We start from the raw sequence: 21953 nt of genomic DNA, 5'->3' as shown, positions 1-21953 counted from the left end.
TTCTGTCTCTCTCCTTAGTAAATTTAGGCATTGACTTAGTCAAGAGTCTGCCTTAATTTAACTTAGGGACTACCGCTTTCAAGCTAAGAGGCTATTCAAGGTGGTCTATGTAGAGCTGCTATTGGTCTCACTCAATGCAAGACATAGGTTGACCTTCGCGAGTAGGCAAAAGCTGAGTTGTATGTGGGGAGCAAAGTTGCATGAATATCCGTTTCACTGAAGACTTGATCTTATGTGAGGTAAATATCATTTGAAAAATAAAACGTCTAATGTGTGGCTCCGAGCTTGCCTACTTCAAGCCTGAGTGGATTTCCCAATGGTTAGGACAAAGATGATATGAATAGAAACTTTAGCACTTACATTACTTATTTGAAAATCAATCTATCTAATGTAAATGCTAGAAGATGCCACATATGCTAGATTAAATTTAAAATCTTATTCACTTTTTAAGTGCAACAAAACTTTAGCTTTTAGATTTCCCAAAGATCTTGAAACAAAAGATCAAGCTTCAAGCATAATTATCCACTCGTGAATTTTGTCACTATACCAACCATATTTGATATTCAAACCCACCAAAGTTAACCTAATAATATATGTTTTTTTTTTAGAGAAATAAACTAATGATAGGAATTTACCCAAGGGTCAAAATTTTATATGATTACATACAATTGTAGCAAAGTACGCTTTCACAAAAGAAGCTACAAGGTCTTCACAGTGCAACCAAAGGTCAGGATGAACTTTAGTAAAGTAGAGAAGGGAATCTTATGGTGAATGAAAGAAAGCACAACCAGAGTGTGGGATGAGCCATTGCCTCTTTGGTGGCCTACAAGAGACGCCTTTAAAGTCATTAGGTGTACCATTTTTTTAATGTTGGGGTAGTGGTGCTATCCAAGTAAGATAGAAGCTTTAGGGATAGTTGGAGTGGTCTGTTATACTCTTCATCATATTCCAAATGTACTTCCGATTGGCACGCAATTTCTACCTGTCCCTTATAGGCTCTTCTTTTCCTCATTAGACTGGATGAGGTCAGTGTGTCAGAGAACTTCTGGATGCCGTTGATTGCAAGATGAACGGCATCTAAAACCTGTACGAATGAGATGCCCATCACTTGAATGGGCCCATACTTTTTTTAGATGTCATGGACGGCATAGGACTGGTTTAAAATGAATGGCTCACAATGAGCTTGTTCACTGTTTTGATGGGTGTCGTTCACTTTTAAGGTGAACGACATACAATGCAGCTCTCTGAGACGGTGTTACTGTTAGAGGTGCCTCTGACGTGATCCTCTCCCTTTCTTTATCTTTTAATACAGGAACCGTGCAGCAGTAATAATAGCACAAAGGCAAGATGCTGCAGTACCACAACAATTCAAGAGTTCAATTAATCATTACCAAAGATCACCTATTAACTATCACCAACAACCCTTAATTTCCAAAGTGTGTGTGCCCGCTTGCTGATATTTAGATGACTTGGTTTGAAACAGTTAAAGCATGACTACAATCTTCTGTATAAGATAGGCCTAAGTTAAGATTTGAAAAGTAATGTAATCAATCACAAACTCTAAAAGAAAATGTATACAAGTAAATGCATAATAAAAAATAAATACCATTAAACAAAAAATGTTGATTGTGTCCATGAAGTGTCATGATGTATACGATGTCATGCTCAGATTAAAAAGTCTTAATAATAAATCTATGTTAAAATTTCAAAGGTAATGTAATCAGCCATAGATTTTAAAAGAAAAAGTCCACAAGTAAATACAAAATACAAAATCGAGATCACTAACAAAAATAAATAAAGGACACAATGTTGAATGTCCATGAAATGCCGTGGTGTGTCTAATGTTGGGTCAGGTGCGGTGTGATATCAACGCAAGACATGCATGATAGGTGAACAATATGAGTGATTAGAGACATATAAGAACAGTTTATGTTTGACATTATGTATTTGTGGGGACAAATTATGCCACTTCATAAAATATTTGACGATAAACGAGCTACTCCAAATGACATTCAACATGAAACAAATTCCATGTTAGGCATATATTAATTATTTAATCTTATTGTTTGCTCATCTGAAAAGCAATTGCTCCTTTGAAAAGGATTCTGTATCCAAAAGTTGATCCATCGCTATCTCTACTTCCAACAAGGTGAAAAAGGTAGTAGCATATGACTTGAAGCCCATTTATCTAACTAACATAATTTCACATATGTCCTGTTTTTTTTTCAAAAAAAAAGTCAAATACACACCAAACTTTTGGTTATAATTCATATGTCCACCAAACTTTTGGAAGTTTTCAATCAGGCATCAAAGGTTTCTCACTGTTAATCAAATGCCCCCATTCCTAAACTGCCGGTTAGGTTGCCCTTGAGTTAGCACCAACTAGTGTTTTAAAGTTACTATTTTGCCCTTGCAGCAATTGGACTGTAAGTCTGGGTTTTTTTTCATGCTTATGCCAACTCAATCCAACTTAAAAAAAGGATTTGGTTACTGAATTCGACTAATCGGATCTGGATTTGGGTCAGATGTTGGGTTACATCTGACCTGTTGACATCCTTAATAGTAAGCATTTTTTTTTGGCCATTGGATTTGGTGTATAGTTTAGGTAGTTATATTTTCGTATGCACTTTTATCAAACAAGCATATTATTTTAAATGTATACTGAATTTTATGTCTTCATTGATTTTTATTTTTGTCATAATCATAATTTTACTTTATACCTCATTTATCTATGGCTGGGCTGGGCCGGCCCGTTGCATCATCCTAATGTGGATAAATTAGTTTGGATATAAATTAGGTTTCTGTTGGTAAGAAAAGCCCAGACTTGCAGTTCAATTGCTGTTAGGGCAAAATAGTAATTTTAAAACAATAGTTAGTGCTAACTCAGGGGCAAGCTAACGGCAGTTTAGGAATGGGGACATTTGATTAATAGTGAGAAACCTTTGGTGCCTAATTAAAAACCTCCAAAAGTTTGGTGTGTATGTGAAAATTTCCATTTTTTTTTTGCATTAACTGTTAATAGAAGTTATTTAAGGCTAGTTTAAAATATACAAACAAATGCCTACAACAATGCTAACATCAAGTTTTGTAATCACGCATTACATACATCAGCCTCCACGCAGCTTCTAAGGATCTCAATGTAAGATTTAAGAATAGAACAATTTACAAAAGAGCGCCTAATCTTTTACGTATTTACAGATGCACGGCCATCTTTTGAACTTTTTCTAAATTGCTCTTAAGAGTATTTACAAGTATGCTAGCACCTAAACAAGTAAAGATAAAATGCGGAATATTAAAATAAAAATGTAATCAATATACCATGTGATTAAGCTCTAACCAATTTCTAAACCTCAAAGCTCTAACCAAGATCTCACTGACCAAAACGGATAAAAAAGGAAGTAAGATAAAACCTTGCGTAGCTGAGAAAAAAAATAGCTTGTTATGAAACCCAATATTTGGTCTATATCAGGATGGATATAAGATCAGTTTTAATACTACAAAGGCCTCAACCACACATGCATGCGTTCACACACGCATGTGTGTGTGTCGCACACACACATGTGGTAACATTTGGTCATGAATGGGCTAGAAATTATAGCTGCAAATTATGTTGACCACAACAGATCTCACAGATGGATTCAACATGGTCCAAATACTAAGAACTGATCTTCCATCGTGTTTTTTTGACAAAAAAACACGATTTTATGAGTTCCTTGAATGCACTGCGTAACTGTGAGCCTCTCACAACTCTATTCACGCACCTCTCTGTGCATCTTTATCACCTGCTGTTGAACCACTTGTCCTCTGCGGATGAGTTTTTGAATCAAGACAAACTGAAGAAAATTAGGCATAAAAAATTTGATCTAGGCATGTGTATCAGCTCCGGTGCACTCATTTTGTTGTGGAATCTTGTCTAGAATCATCCTGCCACGGCTTTACTGATGATTTGGTCTTGCCATCCAATACTCCGTGCACTGATGATGGGAATCAATTGCCTCAAGAGCCTATTTCAGATTAAAAAAGAATGAGAACTTGCTATTGTATGAAGATTCAGCCCATTGCAACTGACATTCCCAACATGCACACTTGATGATCATGGAAACCAACAAATTAATTAATAGTTTGAAATTATGGATTTTAATGAGGTGATTTTTGTGGAAAATAACTCATAGCATGTCTGAAAAATAACATACTTGAAAACAAAGGAAAATACACCCATAGCATGTGCAAAAACCTTGAAATGAATGACGAAAAGATCCACATGACTATAGTAAATAACTCATAGCGTTTGTGAAAACCTCACACTTGAAAATGAACTATGAAAAACTACGTGGAAAAATAACTTATAGCATGTGAAAATTGTGCAGGTTAATTTAGTGCATGTATTGTCATGAAGTGCTATATGTGATACATGATGTACTGATTGTGATATAATATTGTTGTTCATCCCGTACGGCCAAGTGGGAGATGTTGGATCTTGGTAAATGAATCAGGTATGGTCATAAGGGCTCACAATGAAATCCAAGGAGCCACACAATGGTGGTCTCATAACTCACTGAATGTGAATTAAAAGTTTTATTAAAACATATTGAATGAGAATAAAATCCCCATTTAAGGCTGAAAAATTGCTACCCAGGGAAGGACTATAAATCACCAACCCCTACGCACTGCAGGCTATGACCAAACAAGAACCCTCCTGACGCAAGCTATTCTACAATATTGTCCCCTCTCTACCACTCTTCTCTCCTCTGTCTCTCTCAGAGGCATAGCCACATTGACCCACAAAAAAACCTAAGGGGCCTGCAAACTATATGGGCAGTGCCCAACCCAAAGGGGGGCGATGACCCCCACCCTTTTCTCCCCTGAAACCCTAACCCAATCCTACCCTACTCTCTCTCTCTCTCTTTCTCTCTCTCTCTCTCTCTGCGATCACATTACGCAACTACATAGGCCATCGCCTTGCAACTGCAACCCTCCTTATGATCTCACACCGCAATTATGTGGCCCACAGAGGCCCCCATTGGGGAAGAACCTTATCTGCTTGTTGGGGAGGAATTTTGTCCCACAAATGGCTTAATCAATGGATTTTTCGATTGAGGAGTCAAAGGCAACCATCGTGATAGTGCTGATGGCCTTTTTTAGGCCTTTGTTGGCCGCGGGATCACTACCACAACCATCAATGCTTGCACGGTGGAGGAAGTGGTAGCGCTAGGCACAATGTGCCAAGAACCCTACAACTACGAGGCAGATGAGGGTGCAAAGGAGGGTGGCGAGGATGACCAACACATCTGAGTCGATCGTGCTGTTCGCTGCTGCCACGGCTCCTCCAGATGTCAGGGCTAGGGGTGTCAACGAGTCAAGTTTACCCGAACCCGACCCATACCAAACCCCATAGGGTCTGGGTTATGGTGATAAATAAGAAGACCCTGGTCCAGACCCGAAGGTCAAATTAATACATGGATCCGTGTATAGATTGTAAAATTTTATACCAAACCCATGCCCGACCCGAGTTTCGATTAAGACCCACAAAATTTTAATGTAAAAATAATAAAAATATTATTTTACCAGGTATGGCCTGGGGCTAGTTCATGTAGTTTCTATTGGGTTCGAGTATGGTTTCTCTTGTGGTGGGTCCGGTTAGACCCGGTGGAGGCGTAAAACCTATAATTTTTAAGGGTTATTAATAAATAAAGAACTCATTTTTATCTCTAAATTAGAAATATGTTTCTAGCTTTTGAATTTCATTTATTGATATATTACATGTTCATTTCTGGCCAATTAGGGCATAATTTGTATTTATAGAACAATTTCGAGCTATAAATCACAATTTATATATAAATTATATTTAAATATACTTTTGATAGAGTTTGTAAATTATTAGAGTGCATTTGTGTATTATGTGACTCTTGGTAATGATTTATAAGGTAATTTGTCATTTTGGGCTAATCTTGGTATAATTGACATTTTTGAAGTTTTTGGTATTTGCGATCACACATGAAGGTTTGTTGTATTGCTTGGATAGCGGTCTTTACAGACTTCAAAACTCTTCGGTCTTTTGAGTTTCGATTTATTGTTCTTTACATTATTAAAGTAAGTTTTCTTAACTGAACTTGTAGAGAGTATGTTTAGACACTAATTATGTAAGCATGATGTTGTTGTGCTAAATACTTCACTGAATTGCAAATACAAGTTATGCGCATACACAACACGTAATTGTGGATATTTAAGGATGTTATGGTTGTCTATATGTTTAACTAATTTGACTGCAGGATATACTGAAAATATGATACTTATACTAAGTATCAAAACAACTATAAGCTAATATTCATTGAATGCAAAGCAATGCGAAATACAAATCGGGTAAATGCTCTTGGTAAGTACGTGATGCAAATGCATCACCCAATAAATTTATTTTTATTGTATGCAACACTTTCATACTCATACACACCACTTAGTTGCGGATATTTAGGACTGTTGTGATTGTAGATCGAAAATCATGTTGAGCATGATTTTAATCTTGTCGTAGTTCGAAGATCATGCTCATCATGATTTTAGATAGCGAAATATAGAGTGTGTTTGCTGAAGGTACATGTTTGAGCATGCATTTGTGTGAATGAATATTGAATAAATAGATGCGTTTGACATGACCATATTGAATGCTAGTGTAAAATAATAATTGTGTAATCATGCATGAAAGCATGAGCGATAGAATTATGTTCATGATAGGATTATGCAAATACCGTTATGCATGTACTGATATGTCTCATGCTCTCATGAACGAACCATGAATTGCGTAAATTATATATATATATATATATATATTATATGTGAGAAACATTATGCATAAAATACTTGCTTTACATATTGATTCATGTGGTGAAATAATAAATATATGACTTGAATCCGATGTACATAACTCAAACTACGTATGAATTATGTTTGCTTTGTATGATGAGATGTACATAACTCAAATGTGCATGTTCACGTATGCATGTATAGAACTCATGTTTTGTTTACGTATGCTTCAATGTTCAATTTATGTAATGCAATGTTTAAATTCTTGAATGGATGACTTATGGGATGTCCTCTTGTCTGTCACTTGATAATTGATGAATAATATATCATGTATTTACCTTTAAATGCTTGATATATTTTTTTTAAGTTTAAATTTGAGTTGTTCTTCCACACTTTAGCGAGTCTGACCCCATTTTATGGGAGACAGGTAATGCAGATAAAGTATGATGAGTAGTTTGAGCGAACAAATGATCAAGCTACATCTTTGGGGGTCCACTTTTACCTTACGATCTTGGTAAACATGATCTTTTTGTTTTAAGTACTTGATCATGTAAAGACTGAACTATTATTTTTATACTCTGATTTGAAATAGAACTAAAACTCTTCATATTTTAATTTTGTATTGTACATGGTTTGAAATGTGTATATTTCGTATATTTTGATTTAATTGTTATCTTTAGTGTAACCTTGTTCAAAATCTTAGCCATTTTTTAAAATCGTTTCCACATTATAAGATTTAATTTACTTATATAATATATTAAAAGAAAATGGTCTCGAAATTTCAATATTTGAACAATAATTAAGGTTAAATTTTTTGGAGCATTATAAATGGTATCAGAGCAGTTTGGTAATAGTGGTCACGAGATGTGAGTAAGATGACATTTGCAGGTAAGGTATCCGTTTCTAAATCTAGTTGATGCACATAGATGAAATGTGTCAATATTAAATATGAAAAACATGTATGATGTGTGATGTTTGAAATATTGTTGATGTTAACTTAGAAATCTGCCTAAGACTCAGATTTATTGTGTGATCTTTTCTTCCCAGATGGTTTGCGTAAGAAGGGTCAATAACCAGATTAATACTCCCACATGTTTGAATAATTGTATAAATTTTGAGGATTATTTTTTTTAAGAGGAGTAGGATGTAAAACCCATAATTTTTAAAGATTATTAATAAATAAAAAACTCATTTTTATATCTAAATTAAAAATATATTTCTAGCTTTTGAATTTCATTTATTTATATGGTACATATTTATTTGTTTATTTCTGACAAATTAAGGCATAATTTGCATTTATAGAACTCTTTCGGGTTATAAATCACTATTTATATATAAATTATATTTAAATATATTTTTGATGGAGTTTGCAAATTATTTGAGTGTAATTGTATGTTATGTAGCTCTTGGTAATTGTTTATAGGGTAATTTATCATTCTTGGCTAATCTTAGTATAATTGGTATTTTTTGAGTTTTTAGCAGTTGTGATTGCACACGAAAGATTCATTATATTGCTTGGGTAGCAGTCTTTGCGGACTCCAATACTCCTCAGTCTTTTGGGTTTCAATTTATTGTTCTTCACATTATTAAAGTAAGTTTCCTTAACTGAACTTGTAGAGAGCATGTTTAGGCACTAATTGCATAAGCATGATGTTATGCTAAATACTTCACTGAAATGCAAATACATGTTATGCGCACACACTGCACATAGTTGTGGATATCTAGGAGTGCTATGATTGCCTATATGTTTAACTTATTTAAGTGTAGGATATACTAAAAATGTGGTACTTATGCTAAATATCAATACAACTATAAGCCAATTTGCATTGAATGCAATGCAATGCGAAATGCAAATCAGGTAAATGCCTATAGTATGTAAGTGGTGCAAATGCATCACCCAATAAATTTATTTTTATTATATGCAACACTTTTCTACTCACATACACCACTTAGTTATTGATATCTAGGACTGTTGTGATTGTAGTTCGGAGATCATGCTAAGTATGATTTAAATGTATAGAAATAGTAGTGATTTTCTTGTCGTTGTTCAGAGATCATGCTCGTCATGATTTTAGATAGCAGAATATGAAGTGTGCTTGTTATAGGTACATGTTTGAGCATGCATTTGTGTGAATGAATGTTGCATAAATTAATGTATTTGACATGACCATATTGAATGCTAGCGTGAAATAATAATTGTGTAATCATGCACAAAAGCATGAGCGATAGAATTATGTTCACAATAGAATTATGCAAATACTGTTATGCATGAATTGATATGTCCCGTGCTCTTATGAACGAACCATGATTTGTGTGAATGCTAATATATATATTAGCATTCACACAAATCATGGTTCGTTCATAAGAGCACGGGACATATCAATTCATGCATAACGGTTGTAAATGATTGCATTATGATTGTCTCGTTTGAATATATTACACCTATGTATCATGATTGATATGTATCATGAATATCTAACTAATTTACTTAAGTATATGCATGTGTTTCACGTTGGCAAGGTCAAATATAATTTGCTTTATTGTTTATAAGAATTATGAATGTAGGTGAAAATGATGCAATGATCTGAATGTTTTAGATGCATGTATATATTTAAGCGATGACTTGTATGTCTTGAATGCATGTGAATTATACTTTATGATGTGACTTCATGTTAATGAAATATTAAGTGATGAAATGCTTTTAAATGCCTTATGTTTAAATGCTTGAATGGATGACTTATAGGATGTTATCCCCTTGTCTGTCACTTGATGATATCACTTGATGATAGATGAATAATATATCATATCTTTACCTTTAAATGCTTGATATGTTTTCTTTAAGTTTGAGTTTGAATTGTTCTTTTAGACTTTACCTTTAATGAGAGCCGCAAATGCAATAATGATTCAATTGAAGAACATAACAGTTTTATCATTTCTCAAGGTATTTTTTAAACACTCAAATCACCACTATCTACTATTGCATCACCATGGGGACATGGTTTCCTGGATAAAATTAAAAGAAAAAACTGAAATCGAAAAAAACCAAGTTGACTCCAAATTATGCTTATCCATATCATCAACCAGGCCACTAAAATTACTTGAAAATTTTTCATTTTTTTTACCTCAAAGATCAAGCAACTAAAGCAGAATACCTGAACAGTCTGAAGTCTGAAGCAAAACCTGCTTGATTTCATCTATTACGATGTGTTGAGACTTCCAATGTTGTTCTATATGAGATTTAGTGACATATCATGGAAAAAATCCATTGAAATCATTTAACTCAATGGAATCACTTATATAAAGAAGAATGATACATAATAATGACTAGATGATCAAAAAGTTCAATGAAAGACACTTCAACTCACACCAACGGCTTTGTTAGACAGAAACATTCAACAAATATATGTAATGGGAAAAAGATAGAAGCTTTACCCGGATGATTGGCAAGGAGGAAAACCCAAACATCTTAAACCCATCAAGACTTCCTGGCTGCTGCAATGATGGCAAGTTTGGTGTCCCAAGGCTATGCAGTTTTTCAATCTCTTTATTAAGTCTCTGCTTGATCATTTCCCACATTTTTTTTGAAGATTTATGTATGAAGACTTCAGCTGGTCGTCCTCTACTGAGACCTACAATTTATAGGTTGAGGAATCATAAATACTAACATAAAAAATGAACTTGTTGGAACATAAAAAACTTATATCAATACAAGAAAAGAGGTTTTTGTTTAGAAGTTGCATATGGAAAATAAGTTATCATCCACGTTGCTTGTGGATTAGTATATATCATGAGTGTTATGCAATCACACAATGAACTTTAATAAAAGATCGCATAAGGGACCATGAACAGACAAATATTAAAAGATCAAGGAAGAGAATGTCATTGCAGAGAATATAACAAGCTATATAAACACTGATTATGCAAAATGTCATGGATTTTTTTTCCCAAAGCTTCGTTAAGGCAGATCCCTACCATGTGGATTAATAGAGAAAATTACAACTTATTATCAGCACTCTTTTTTTTTTTTGACAAAAGCCTTTATTAGGAAATTTTCAAATGGTGCCTAACTTTTTTGCATATTTCAAAAATGCGTAGAATGTGGAAATTTTCCCAAAGTTTTGATTATGCAGATCATAAACAAACATTTTAAAATTAACCATAGTTAGTGATAGCCTTTCTTGAGTTCGTATACCATTTTACCCTTAAAATTTATACTCTTGGTCTATGTAACATAGACACAACACTTTTGCCACCGTACCCATGTTAACATGTGATGACACAGGTGATGGTAACGGACGCAGTGCGGGTACGCTGGTCTCGCACTGCTCCGGGTCAGGTCCAACCCAGATCCGACCCCAACCAAAACAAAATTTTTTTATACCCATTTTTTTTTCCTCGGAAGAAAGGCAGGCAGAAAGAAGAAGAAGAAGGAAGAAGAAAAAAAGAAACCCACACTCTTTTTTTGGTTTTTTCATGTTGAAACCTTCACCTCCCCACCCTCAAGAGGAGGAGGAGGAGGAGCCGTGGAGAAGAAAAATATGAGAAGGAGAAGGAGAGAGACAGTGAGAAACCGAGAGAGAGAGAGAGAGAGTGAGCAAAAATGAGAGAGAGAGGGGGGCATACCTCCTCGTCTTATTCTTTTTTTTCTTCTTCTTCTTGATGCAACAAGAGAGAAGGAAAAGAGCAAAAGCCAGCCAGAGAGAGAAGGGCGATTGTTGACCGGGTATGGACAAGTCCAAACTAGGTCAAAAAATACATTTTTTTAAAAGACCTTTCTTTTTATTTTTAATATGGATCTTAATATAAATTCATACAAGATCCAAACCCAAACTCTCTCTCACTTTATATATATATATATCGACATGCCTCTGTACTCTTATGTTTTGAAATTGTCGTGTCGTATCTTCCATACCTCTACCCATGTGACAGCCCTTGGTTGTACCAACCTGGGTGTGCGAGGCTTATAAATTAGGTGGTTTAGATTTGGTTTTTTCTTCCACCAATTTTTGACATTATTGTTTTGAACTTATCTTTAAATTGATATTTACAATATTTTCGTCCTCATGTCACAACAAATTGTTCAATTTATAGAAAAGAGAGTTGGAAATTTGAAAGAGAAGGAAAAAAAATGAATATCTGAGATTTCACTACAAATTTAATGCAAAACTCTGGGGTTTGTTGTGCTTAACCATAACAAAGTTTAGGTGCACTTTTTAAAACTTTTGAAATATAGGTTGTTTAGATTATGCCGAAAAGTCAAGTGCCAATTTGAAAATACCCATTTCTCTTTTGGAAAGTCAAGTTGGGCCCCACCAGCTTATTCATTCCAAAAACAATTACAAATTGGTTAAAGTGTGAAGCCAATCTAGTGACATGTAATTCCAGAGATTACAAGAGCCCATCCAAGCATACGATGCCTAGTTCTACATAGTATTTTCCTGGAATGAGGAATAAATTTAAAACAAGTCAGAAGCTACATCATTTATCTGGCAAACAAGGAAAGGAAACAAGCACCCATCATCAATATAGGTCCATGTCCACCACCAAGGATTTCACAGATGTAGTTACAATGTTGGGTTGGATCAAGTTGTTAAAATGTACATATGTATATATTATATTTTTTTTTATTTCCCTTTTTTTTGTATCTAGTTCAGTTTGAACTAGATAGGCTGACTTGGAGCCATTGGAGCTAGTCCAACGGCTACAAATAGAGTCGTTGGACTAGCTCCAACACTCTATTTGAGTCTCCCTTTCCCTCTTATCTCAAGTATATAGTTAAAAGCAATATTAATAAATCTGGGGTGGTCATACGTAATTTAGCACAATTACGTATGCCTACTTGTAAATTTACATTTTACTAATCACCTATTTAAATAGGTGATTAGGGTTAACGAAAGTATCGATCTCTCTCTCATCTCACTCTCTATCTCGTTCATCTCTCTCTTGTCTCTCTAAAATAGAACCAAGGGCAGATAGTTTCAACATGGTATCAGAGCGGGTCTCCCTTCTGGGATGACGTTGTTGTTGCTGATCGTGAAGCGTGAAGAAGGACTGGATGTTGTGGAGTGTGATCTGCTCGTGGATTTTAAAAATTCAGATCGTGTCTAATCATAAGCTGTTGATCGTGAAAACAACGATTGGATATGAAGTTGTTGATCGTGGTGATGAGGTTGTTGCTGATCGTGAAGCGTAAAGAAGGATTGAATGTTCTGTATCATGATCTGCTCGTGCATCTTAAAAAAAAGTATCAGATCGTGTCTGATCATCGTGACACATAAGGAAAAGCACGTTGATCTGAAGACTGCGATTGGATCTGAAAAAATAGATCATGGTTCAGATCAGATTGGTGTCATCCTGGGTGGAGGCTGTTAAACTATGTCGCAGTCGGCGATTTGACCTGAAATAGTGATTTGACCGAAAAAATAGATCGTTCAGATCATTACCGTGGAGATTAAATGGTAGGTGTTTCAGTCTTGAAGTTGGTCGTCTTTGCTGGAAAAAAATTCCGGTCTTGAAGTCGATAGTTTGTACTAAAGAAAAAAAAATTATTTTGTGGTTGTGGTGATGATCTGATCGTTGTTCAAATCTGGAAGTAGATTACACAAGAGACTCTTGTTGCGTAGAAATAGCTGAGTTGTTAAAAAAAATTTGGTCGTGTCTAGTTGTTGTCCTTGGTGAGCAAATATTTTTTTTTTGTTATGGCTGAGTCACGTGCTCAAGATAACGACCAAAAAGAAGAGGTCATTCGTGAATATAAGGCCTTTGTGAATCCATTTTCGTACGGATCCACTTAAGCTAAATGATACTAATTATGCAAGGTGGTCTTGCACCTTCATGATGTTTGTTTCTGGTCATCAGAAAAGGCACGTCCTGTTGGAATTGAAGCCCATAGAAAGAACCAGAAAATATGTCACTTAGGATGAAGACAATGACATTGTGATGTCATGGATAATGAACAGTGTACAACCTCATATAGTTGATGAACTGATTTATTATACCTCAGTTAAACAAATGTGGGACAATCTCTGTGATACATATTCTCATGAAACCAATGAGAGTCGTATTCTACAAGTTGAGCAAGAGATTTACCAGTTGCAGCAAGGAGAACAGACTTTGGCCCAATACTATGCCTCTGTTAAATCTACTTTTCATAGGCTAAATGCACACAGACCCTTATGTTGCATCAAACAGAAGACCCATTAGGAGCAGACTATGGTTGCCCGGTTCCTTACAGGGTTATTGTCTGATTTTTCAGTTGCGAAAGTTCAAATGCTAACTAGTTCTGATGTTCCTACTCTTGCATAAGCCTACAATCGTCTGAGTAGGCTTGCTATCGCTCTTCCTCAAACCCAATCTAAATCACAAGCATCAACCTTAGCAATCACCTCAAGTCATGAAAGAGGTACTTTCTTGAATTTTCGAAGAAGAGGTCGCGGTGGCAGTATAGGAGGAAGAGGAAGGCTTCAATGTACATATTATGGTAAACTTAGACATCTTGAAGATAGGTGTTGGGACAAGACTGGTCGACCTCCTATCCCATCACCTGTAATAACCATAATTTTTAGGCATTTATTTAAATATATTACAATATATATTTCATAACAGAGTGATTTGGGCCTGGGATCCAAATTTCAGATCCAGGACCCATAAAGGGATTTTTTGAATAAATTTACTTCGTAAATTTGATATGTATGTATAAGTACAATAACTTTTAATTAATTAAATAATTCGGGGAATAATTATTTAAAAAGGGGTGCGTAGATGGGTCCGGGATCCACCTTTCGGATCCATATACCCGTATAGATATTTTAATATATAGATATATAATCATAATAAAATAAAGAAAACAGTAAATAGTGGAGACGGATCCACTCTTTATCCAACTCGGATCCAAATTGGGATTTGGATCCCGAGTCGTAGAAGTTCGGACCCATTACCCGAATCTGTAAATAAACTACAAAATGGGGGGTTAAATTATATGAATAATGTTAATTCTAAATTTAACAGATAATTAATATTGATAAAAAGGAGAAAATTTTGGTATATAGGGTCGGACCCACAGTTGGATCCAACTGAGGATCCGTTATTCCTAAGAGGAGGATATAGCTTCTTGAAAAATGCCATAGGAAGGTTACATGGTCTATGTGTTATTTTGTAAAGAGTTTTTGAAGGGGGTATAACAAAATAACAATGAGATAGAGAGTCCAATTCCACGAAATAATGTGGATTTTGATTTTTCACAATGTTCCTGTCTACTCTATTTCTAAAATAAGAAAAGTTCTTGACTACTAAATTAGGATAGCAATAGAAAGAGGATTCAATAAATTCCTAAATCCTTGTGTGTGTGCTTAGAAGAGACGTAAATCCATATGTTTCTTCCCTTGTTTTTTATTTTTTTTTAGTCACTATTTCTATTGCATGTATGCTTGTCTTCATGTGGAGATGTTTGGTGTAATTGGGGGTTTATGTGATTGTGCCTACCAAGTGTTTGTCAAAATTTCTAAAAGAGCTACATAGAAGGGAAGTGTTCCCACTACTCTTGTACTTGGTTTCTCTCCCAACATATTCAATAAATTCCCAATTCTTGTGTGTGTTGTGCGCCTGTGAGAGAGAGAGAGAGGCGCACCCACTAAATTGGCTGTCAAGATCAAATCCTTTGGTCTGACCAGCTTCAACTAAGGCCATCGTTCATCGGTTTACCACCTCCTCCTCCACACACTTCTCATGCTTCTCAAATGCCTCTCTGAAGGGTCCGTTCAGGCGGCGGGCGGCGGAAGGATTGACGTGGTAGAAGGCGGGGAGGATCATCTTGCCGCACCTGAACGCATGGTTTGGCTTTCTAGACAATATGTTACATAAAATATGTGTGTGATTCTCTGGAACTTCTGACTTGGCTTTGTAGATAATATGATCGGATTGCTTATATTTAAAGCTTACACATGTTGACTATAGCAGCATAGGCTCTTTGAATGGAATAAAAGAAAATGGACCCACGTGTATACATAAAAGATGTTATTTGGAATAAGAAAAGGTACAATGCATGGACCCAAATCTGCAAAGGAAAAAACTAACCTTATCATCTAAGTTTATGTTTGTTTCATTGCAAAGCCTTTAGGTGAGAACGAACACTGGTTTTTAAAAAGTACACTCAATCCACATGAAAGTTAGGGAGAGGTATGAATGACTTCATGTAGGGGGTGGCAATCGGGTCGGGTCGGGTCAGCAGGTCAACATACCTCAACACGAACCCAACTCATTTATTAAACGGGTCAGGTAAACAGGTTGGTGGGTCGGGTTCAGGGTTTTGACGACCTTTAACGGTTTAACCCTATCAATTTTGAAAAGTTGGAGGGGGTGTCCTGTCATTTTCCCTTGGAATTTGCGGACCCCACACAAGAATCTTGACAGCCACATGGCTGAATTAACTTGTCCCATTTTTTTATGAGAGGTGATTGGTGGACCCCACAGGCATTAAAATTGTCACATTAAATCATAAACAACGTGAATTTAAAACTTGGGGGGTTGGGGTGTAAGGGATCGGTGGACCCTATAGGCATTAAAATTTTTAACCTGCCAAAATCGTTTTACATTGAAAAGTTTACAGGTTAGCGGGCGAGTTGGTGGGTTGGCATACCCCTAACACGAACCCAACCTGTTTAATAAACGGGTTAGGCGGGTTGACTCATTTACGACATGAACCCGTTAAAGCCAAACCCGAACCCACCTAAGAAGCGGGTTGGCGGGTCCTGTCAGAAATTGCCACCCCTAGTTTTATATATAAAAAGTGGTTTGTGGTGGAAAAAACTAAGAACCACTTGTGCCAACATGTCACTTTCTCATCGGGTGATGATCTGATGTTAGTTTCATTTTTAGTGAAAAATGAATATATCATGTTGCCAACTCAGCATCTTCCCAAGTTGCATGGGCTAAATTATTCATCTAAGTAATAAGAACAAAATTAAAAGTAAATCAATTAATGTTTGATTAGACCACCGAGGTGGTATCGGAAGCAGATCAAGTCATGCTGAACACGAGCATTTTTGCTCATGCCGACATTGTGACCGTCTATTTGCATTTTGGATGAATGCCATGTGGTTTTGTTGACTTTTGAGCTTTTTAAAATTCAAATCAGATGGCCACGATGTCGGCATGAGCAAAAACACTCATGTTCAGCATGACCTGATCGGCTTCCAGTGGTATGCTATGTGGCAAGGGGGGTCCTGTGCCAAGCTGAAGGCCCAGGTTCCAATCCTTCTGCCACATGGGACTTAAGAGATATCTAGTAGGGATCTGCCTAACCTCAGCTTGCCTTTCAAAAAAAAAAGCTAATGTTTGATTCGTTTGACTCACTAGTGGATATGGACACAACGAGCCGAGCTAGCTCGACCCTTTTAAGCTCAGTTCAAACTCGTTCAAAAAAGTAAATGTATTGAGACTGTACATGTAAACGAGCCGAGCTTGAACAAGGATAAATAAAACTTTTTCTTTAGAGAGAGGAACCAAATAAAGCATTGTTAGCAGCACAAAATGAATGTTTTGGAAATTAACAAAATATACAAAGCATATTGGCCACACTAATGTATATCTATCGTCAGTAGTTATCAAAGCATGCAAGCCATGGATGCTTGTAGAAGTGATTTACCGCGTTTTCAATTTTACTAATATCTGCTACAAAATGTTCATGAGGACACTTCAACTGGCAAGGCCAACTAGTGAACGTCACTAGCTTAGCCAGACATCATGAGATCTAAACCCACAAGTGATTGCCCTTGGGAACGACATCATGCCAATCACTTGGCTATGAACAATTTTTGTTAGCGATATAGTAATCAGCTCAACAGTAGCTAGCCTCGCTTTAGCCATTCACTGTACTTGGGATTAAGCTCACCTGATCCATCCTAAACTTGGAGGGAGCAGACTTACTTCCATCCACAAATCCCATCAAATCGTTCGTGATGAGGATAGGTTTGAACTGGGATTCCCAGAGGGAATAGTTCTCCCCCATAGAGTTTAACAGCCAGAAAATGGAGGCTGCTAGGGGTCTGAAACATACCCGAGATCGAAGAGGACACCAAGCCAAAGGAAGAAGACGAAGATGATGAAAAGGACACCACAGTTGCAGCTGAAGAAGTGTCATGGCTCTAATACTATAACAGAAACAAAACACACAAGAAGGCACCAAGTTCTAACACGGTTTGGTTCAGAATAAACCTACGTCTACAATCAATCCCTCACACTCTTATCTTCTTCCTTCTTATTCAGTAGAAACCCCCTTCTTATACATGCTGGATATTTCTTTATGGTAATTTCTAGAGTTACAAGATATGTTTTCCGTTCCCACTGTCATAGGAAGCTCTCTTGGATGAGTTGGCCTTGCCATATGTAGAATTCTTATCTTCTTTGTTTAGGATTCCTCTTCTTTGATTGTAGCAGTCAATCGGTTAGCTGAACCCTTTCCTTTACTTGCTTCATCATTTGATGGCAAGCTGTTGTTTATCTTTGGTAAATTTCCTCGACCGTAGATCTTGATTCCCCAACAATACCGATTTGATCTTCAATAAACCTTTAAAATATCAGCTGGCAGTTTTCTCTAAAACAAAACCATAGTTGCAAAGAAACTCCTCTAGTCTTTCATTGGGCCTGTGCTTGTTTAGAGCTTGGCCAGTCGGGATTTAAGTGCGGCCCGGCCTTGAGATGGGTCGGCCCAGGCCCATTTACTAACGGGCCAAGTTTTGACCCAGTTCTTAATGAGCTAGGGTTTGAAGAGTAGCCCATGACCGGGCCTATTGGCCCAACAGGCCGGGTTCGGCCTAGCCCGGCCCAAATCCATTTATAAATGGTAATAATTAACAAGTTCTTAACTTCTAATGCACCCAATTAATTATCTTTCTAGCTTTCATAAAATTAATATAACTAATTAGGTAAATAGTAATAGTTATCAAGTTACTATCCAATAATTAATTTTTACAATTTTTTATTAATAAATAATACAGGCCCATCGGGCCAGCCCGGTAGGCCCAGCCCATGTATATAATGGGCCCGGTTTCGGTCTTGGCCCACGTATATAACGGGCTGGGTTTCAGCCCGGGCCCATGGCGGACTGAGTTGGCTTGGCCCATTGGGCTGTCTGGCCCGTTTGCCCACCCCTACTAGTACCGGGTACTGGTACGAAACTGGTTTTGGAGACATCAATTTCTGGTCCCATAAATAAAAGAAATTCATTTCTATTTATAAGAAACTTGTTTCCAATTAAGTAGGAAATGATTTCTTTATACAATTAAAACCAGTATCAAACCTAGTTTCATTGTTTGGTGGTGACAGCCATTGTAATATGTTACACAAGGACTCCTAATCAAAATACAAGAACATAATAATATGAAATGGAAGGGTTATGTTGCTGTGTTTTGTTCTTAGCATTTTATGTCAATAAATATGACATCATCATCATTATTATTATTTTTTGATTGGGGAGCTGGGGTTAGATTGACCCCTGCCAGTTATAAGGCAAATGACTTTATATAATTTTTAGAAACTTGTACCATTGTTAAGAAACTGCGTACCAAAACCTCGTATCAATGAGTATGAGAAACTCATGTCAAATTTTTTAGTCATGTTTCAATTAAAACTACCTGACTAAATCAAGCTTCTTGTTTGCTTTCTTTTTCACCAGTCAATCACTATGCGATGATGATAGTGTTTTTGTAAACTTAGCCAACAAGAAAATATTGTAGTCGCCCAAGGTGTTTCATCACTAAGGCAGAAGTAAAAATTTCATTTGGCAGAGATAGTTCAACCCCCAAAATTCACCATAAATTAGGGTACAAGTGGTTTGGATCAGGATTGGCTATCCAACACGACTGAAGGTATTTCGAGCGGATAAAGCCCATAAATTAAGTAACGTTCGTTTGATAAATGGGTTGGATTCCAAATATAAAATGTCTGGTTTAAATGGACCAAAGTTAGAACCAAATAAATAAATAGATTTGAAACTGGGCCTGTGCACACACATTTTTTATCTAATTCACATGAAAGCCAGTATATTTGTCTTATTTCTGTCGGTCCAGAATCATAGGTGGTCAGGTGATATTGGATCCGGAAGTCTAGCATGTGTTTTGATTTGGCCTGGATCTTGAAACAGACCCGCCCATTGAAAGTTCAGATCCAGTGTTGGCCCAACCCTGGCACGACACATATTTGATCTTCCCCAAGTTTTTCCCGAAATTGAGAAATGCGACATTGTTATAACCGATTCGGACCTGCTCTAGTGGCTCCGAATCGGCTCAATATCGGGTAAAAGCTCCCGTGGGTCGCACAAGTACGTTCCCGGCAAAAAGAAACGGTAGTTGAAAGAAAAGGGTCACTGCAACTCTCTGTCCCTCCATGGCTTCCCTGGCGGTGGTTCACAGACTGGCGGTGGTGATAAGGACCCCTTCCGACGAGGACTTCGCCGTCGCCAAGCAGACCCCACCGGAGATGCCTCCCGGCCAAGAATACGCGAGCTACGCCGACTCCCATCTCTGGGACTTGCCTTCACTCGCACTGAAGCCTCTCGAAGGAGAGCAGCAATCGAGTTTCCACGTCGAAGGAAGCGACGCTTGCGTGAACCACATCGATCTCCGTAAATTCGATCTCGACTCGGCGATCAATCAGGTATTTTTCCGAACTAGGGCTTCTGATGGCTTTGAGTAGGGTTCTCGGAACGATGTTCTTCTTCGGAATGCTTTTCTTTTGGTGATTTGTCATGGAAACCAGTTACGGAGGAATGTTGATCGGGTTAGGTTTATGATTAGGGTTTTCTTTGTTGTGGGACTTCGAAATAAGGTATCGCTCTTGAGGTTTTTCTGTATCCAAAGTTTTAGCTTTCTTATTTTATTCAAAATTCTATTGAAAATAGGAGCTAGCTCTTGGAAGGATGTAGATAGTCTTTTGCACTCAATCGTTCTTCGGTTTTCCTGTGAATAAATTTGACGGTTGACATTTGATTATATAACTGTGACTGAAATGATGATGCAATGGAACGGGACGAAAGGAATTGGCATGCTTGAGTGCACGTGTTATGCAGAATTCGACTCCAAAAGGCACAGTGTGATGTTTCTGGCATGCGTTGTTAGAGTTAGATGGCGCTGCAACTGCTTCGGTTGCTTGATATTTTGTAGTTAATCTAAAGAATGAAATGGAGATGAAATGATGCGTAGATTGCGGAATAACAATATAAATCAGATGGATGCTACCATTTTAATGCCTATCGAACGCTTTTGCTGCTAGTTGGACTGAGGTTGCAATGCCTATTGTTGCTGCCTTTCACTTCTTAATCATCTTTCTACAGCTTGATGCCAGTGGAGAATGACAAGTGAAAAGACAATTGGTGGGTTTCTTTTCTTAAAACAATGTACCAGTTATTTCGTCTTGCAAAGTAGTTCAAATAAATGGGCTAAACCATTGGGTACGTTTTTGGAGGGAGCCAAAGTTGACTCTGGTTTGATTGTCATAGTTTAATGCTACTTTGTAACCATCCCATTATGGAATCCTATATTAATATTGCCCTTAGTGTGTTAGCCCCATGTATTCAAGAGGAACATTTGGATCCGTGTGTCTTCTTCTCTAAGGCAGTCCTATCTCTTCTTCAAGCTATTATCACGGAACTCTGCCTTTCAGCCAAATCCACCATGTTGACCAATCATGCCTACATGCTGCACAAATTAATTGGTCAGCACTTGAGTGCCCAGGGGATTTGTCTTCGGTTCTCTCATTGCAGATGGCTTCCCTATTTCCCCAAGTTCCAAACCATTGGTAGTTGCCAACTAGGTATTGTATTCACCATGAGAAGCAACTTCAACAATACATGGTTGGATGTGCTTCTCACAATTAGGAAGTTTTATATGCCATGCCTTGGTAGCATCTAAATCCTCCCACCTATGAAGAAAGTTTCTGAAAATTTGTCAAAGTGTTGGCCTAGCAGGATGGGTATCCTTAGTGTCAAGGTGACAAATATTATGGGATGCAATCCATTCTTTGGCTGTTCATATCGCTGACCCCAATTGTTTTGGGATGAAGGCGTAGTTGTTGTTGTTGTTGTTGTTGTAATCCATTCTTTGGCTGCTCATGTTTTAGCATTTCCATAGTGGTTTTTTTTTTGCACTATTGTCATAGGTGAGACA

The 21953-nt window shown here is 37.0% G+C and overlaps 1 protein-coding gene and 1 long non-coding RNA gene across 8 annotated transcripts in view; one reads left to right on the top strand and one right to left on the bottom strand.

Moving 5' to 3' along the window:
- Positions 1-3020: 3020 nt before the first annotated feature.
- Positions 3021-15659, bottom strand: LOC149831460 (uncharacterized). The gene is made up of 3 exons (XR_016433019.1): positions 15422-15659; positions 10228-10424; positions 3021-4004 (listed from the first exon to the last, which is right to left on the bottom strand). It is a non-coding gene; the product is annotated as an uncharacterized LOC149831460 (long non-coding RNA).
- Positions 15660-20134: 4475 nt separating this feature from the next.
- The window catches only part of LOC149831459 (Metallo-hydrolase/oxidoreductase superfamily protein), a 133080-nt gene continuing 131261 nt past the window's right edge, over positions 20135-21953 (top strand). For all 7 annotated transcript variants that reach the window (XR_016433017.1, XR_016433018.1, XM_090012081.1 and 4 more), the window contains exon 1: positions 20135-20445. Coding sequence is in view for 5 of the 7 variants with exons in the window: in XM_090012081.1 (XP_089868207.1) it covers positions 20176-20445 (270 nt within the window). In the remaining 2 variants the exon portion in view is untranslated. The remainder of the gene's footprint in view (positions 20446-21953) is intronic.

This window comes from Nuphar pumila, chromosome 7 (assembly GCF_984573655.1).
Source record: "Nuphar pumila chromosome 7, dmNupPumi1.hap1.1, whole genome shotgun sequence".
Classification (NCBI taxonomy): domain Eukaryota; kingdom Viridiplantae; phylum Streptophyta; class Magnoliopsida; order Nymphaeales; family Nymphaeaceae; genus Nuphar; species Nuphar pumila.
Note: the sequence above shows the minus strand (reverse complement) of the source record. Positions and strands in the feature narration are given on the sequence as shown.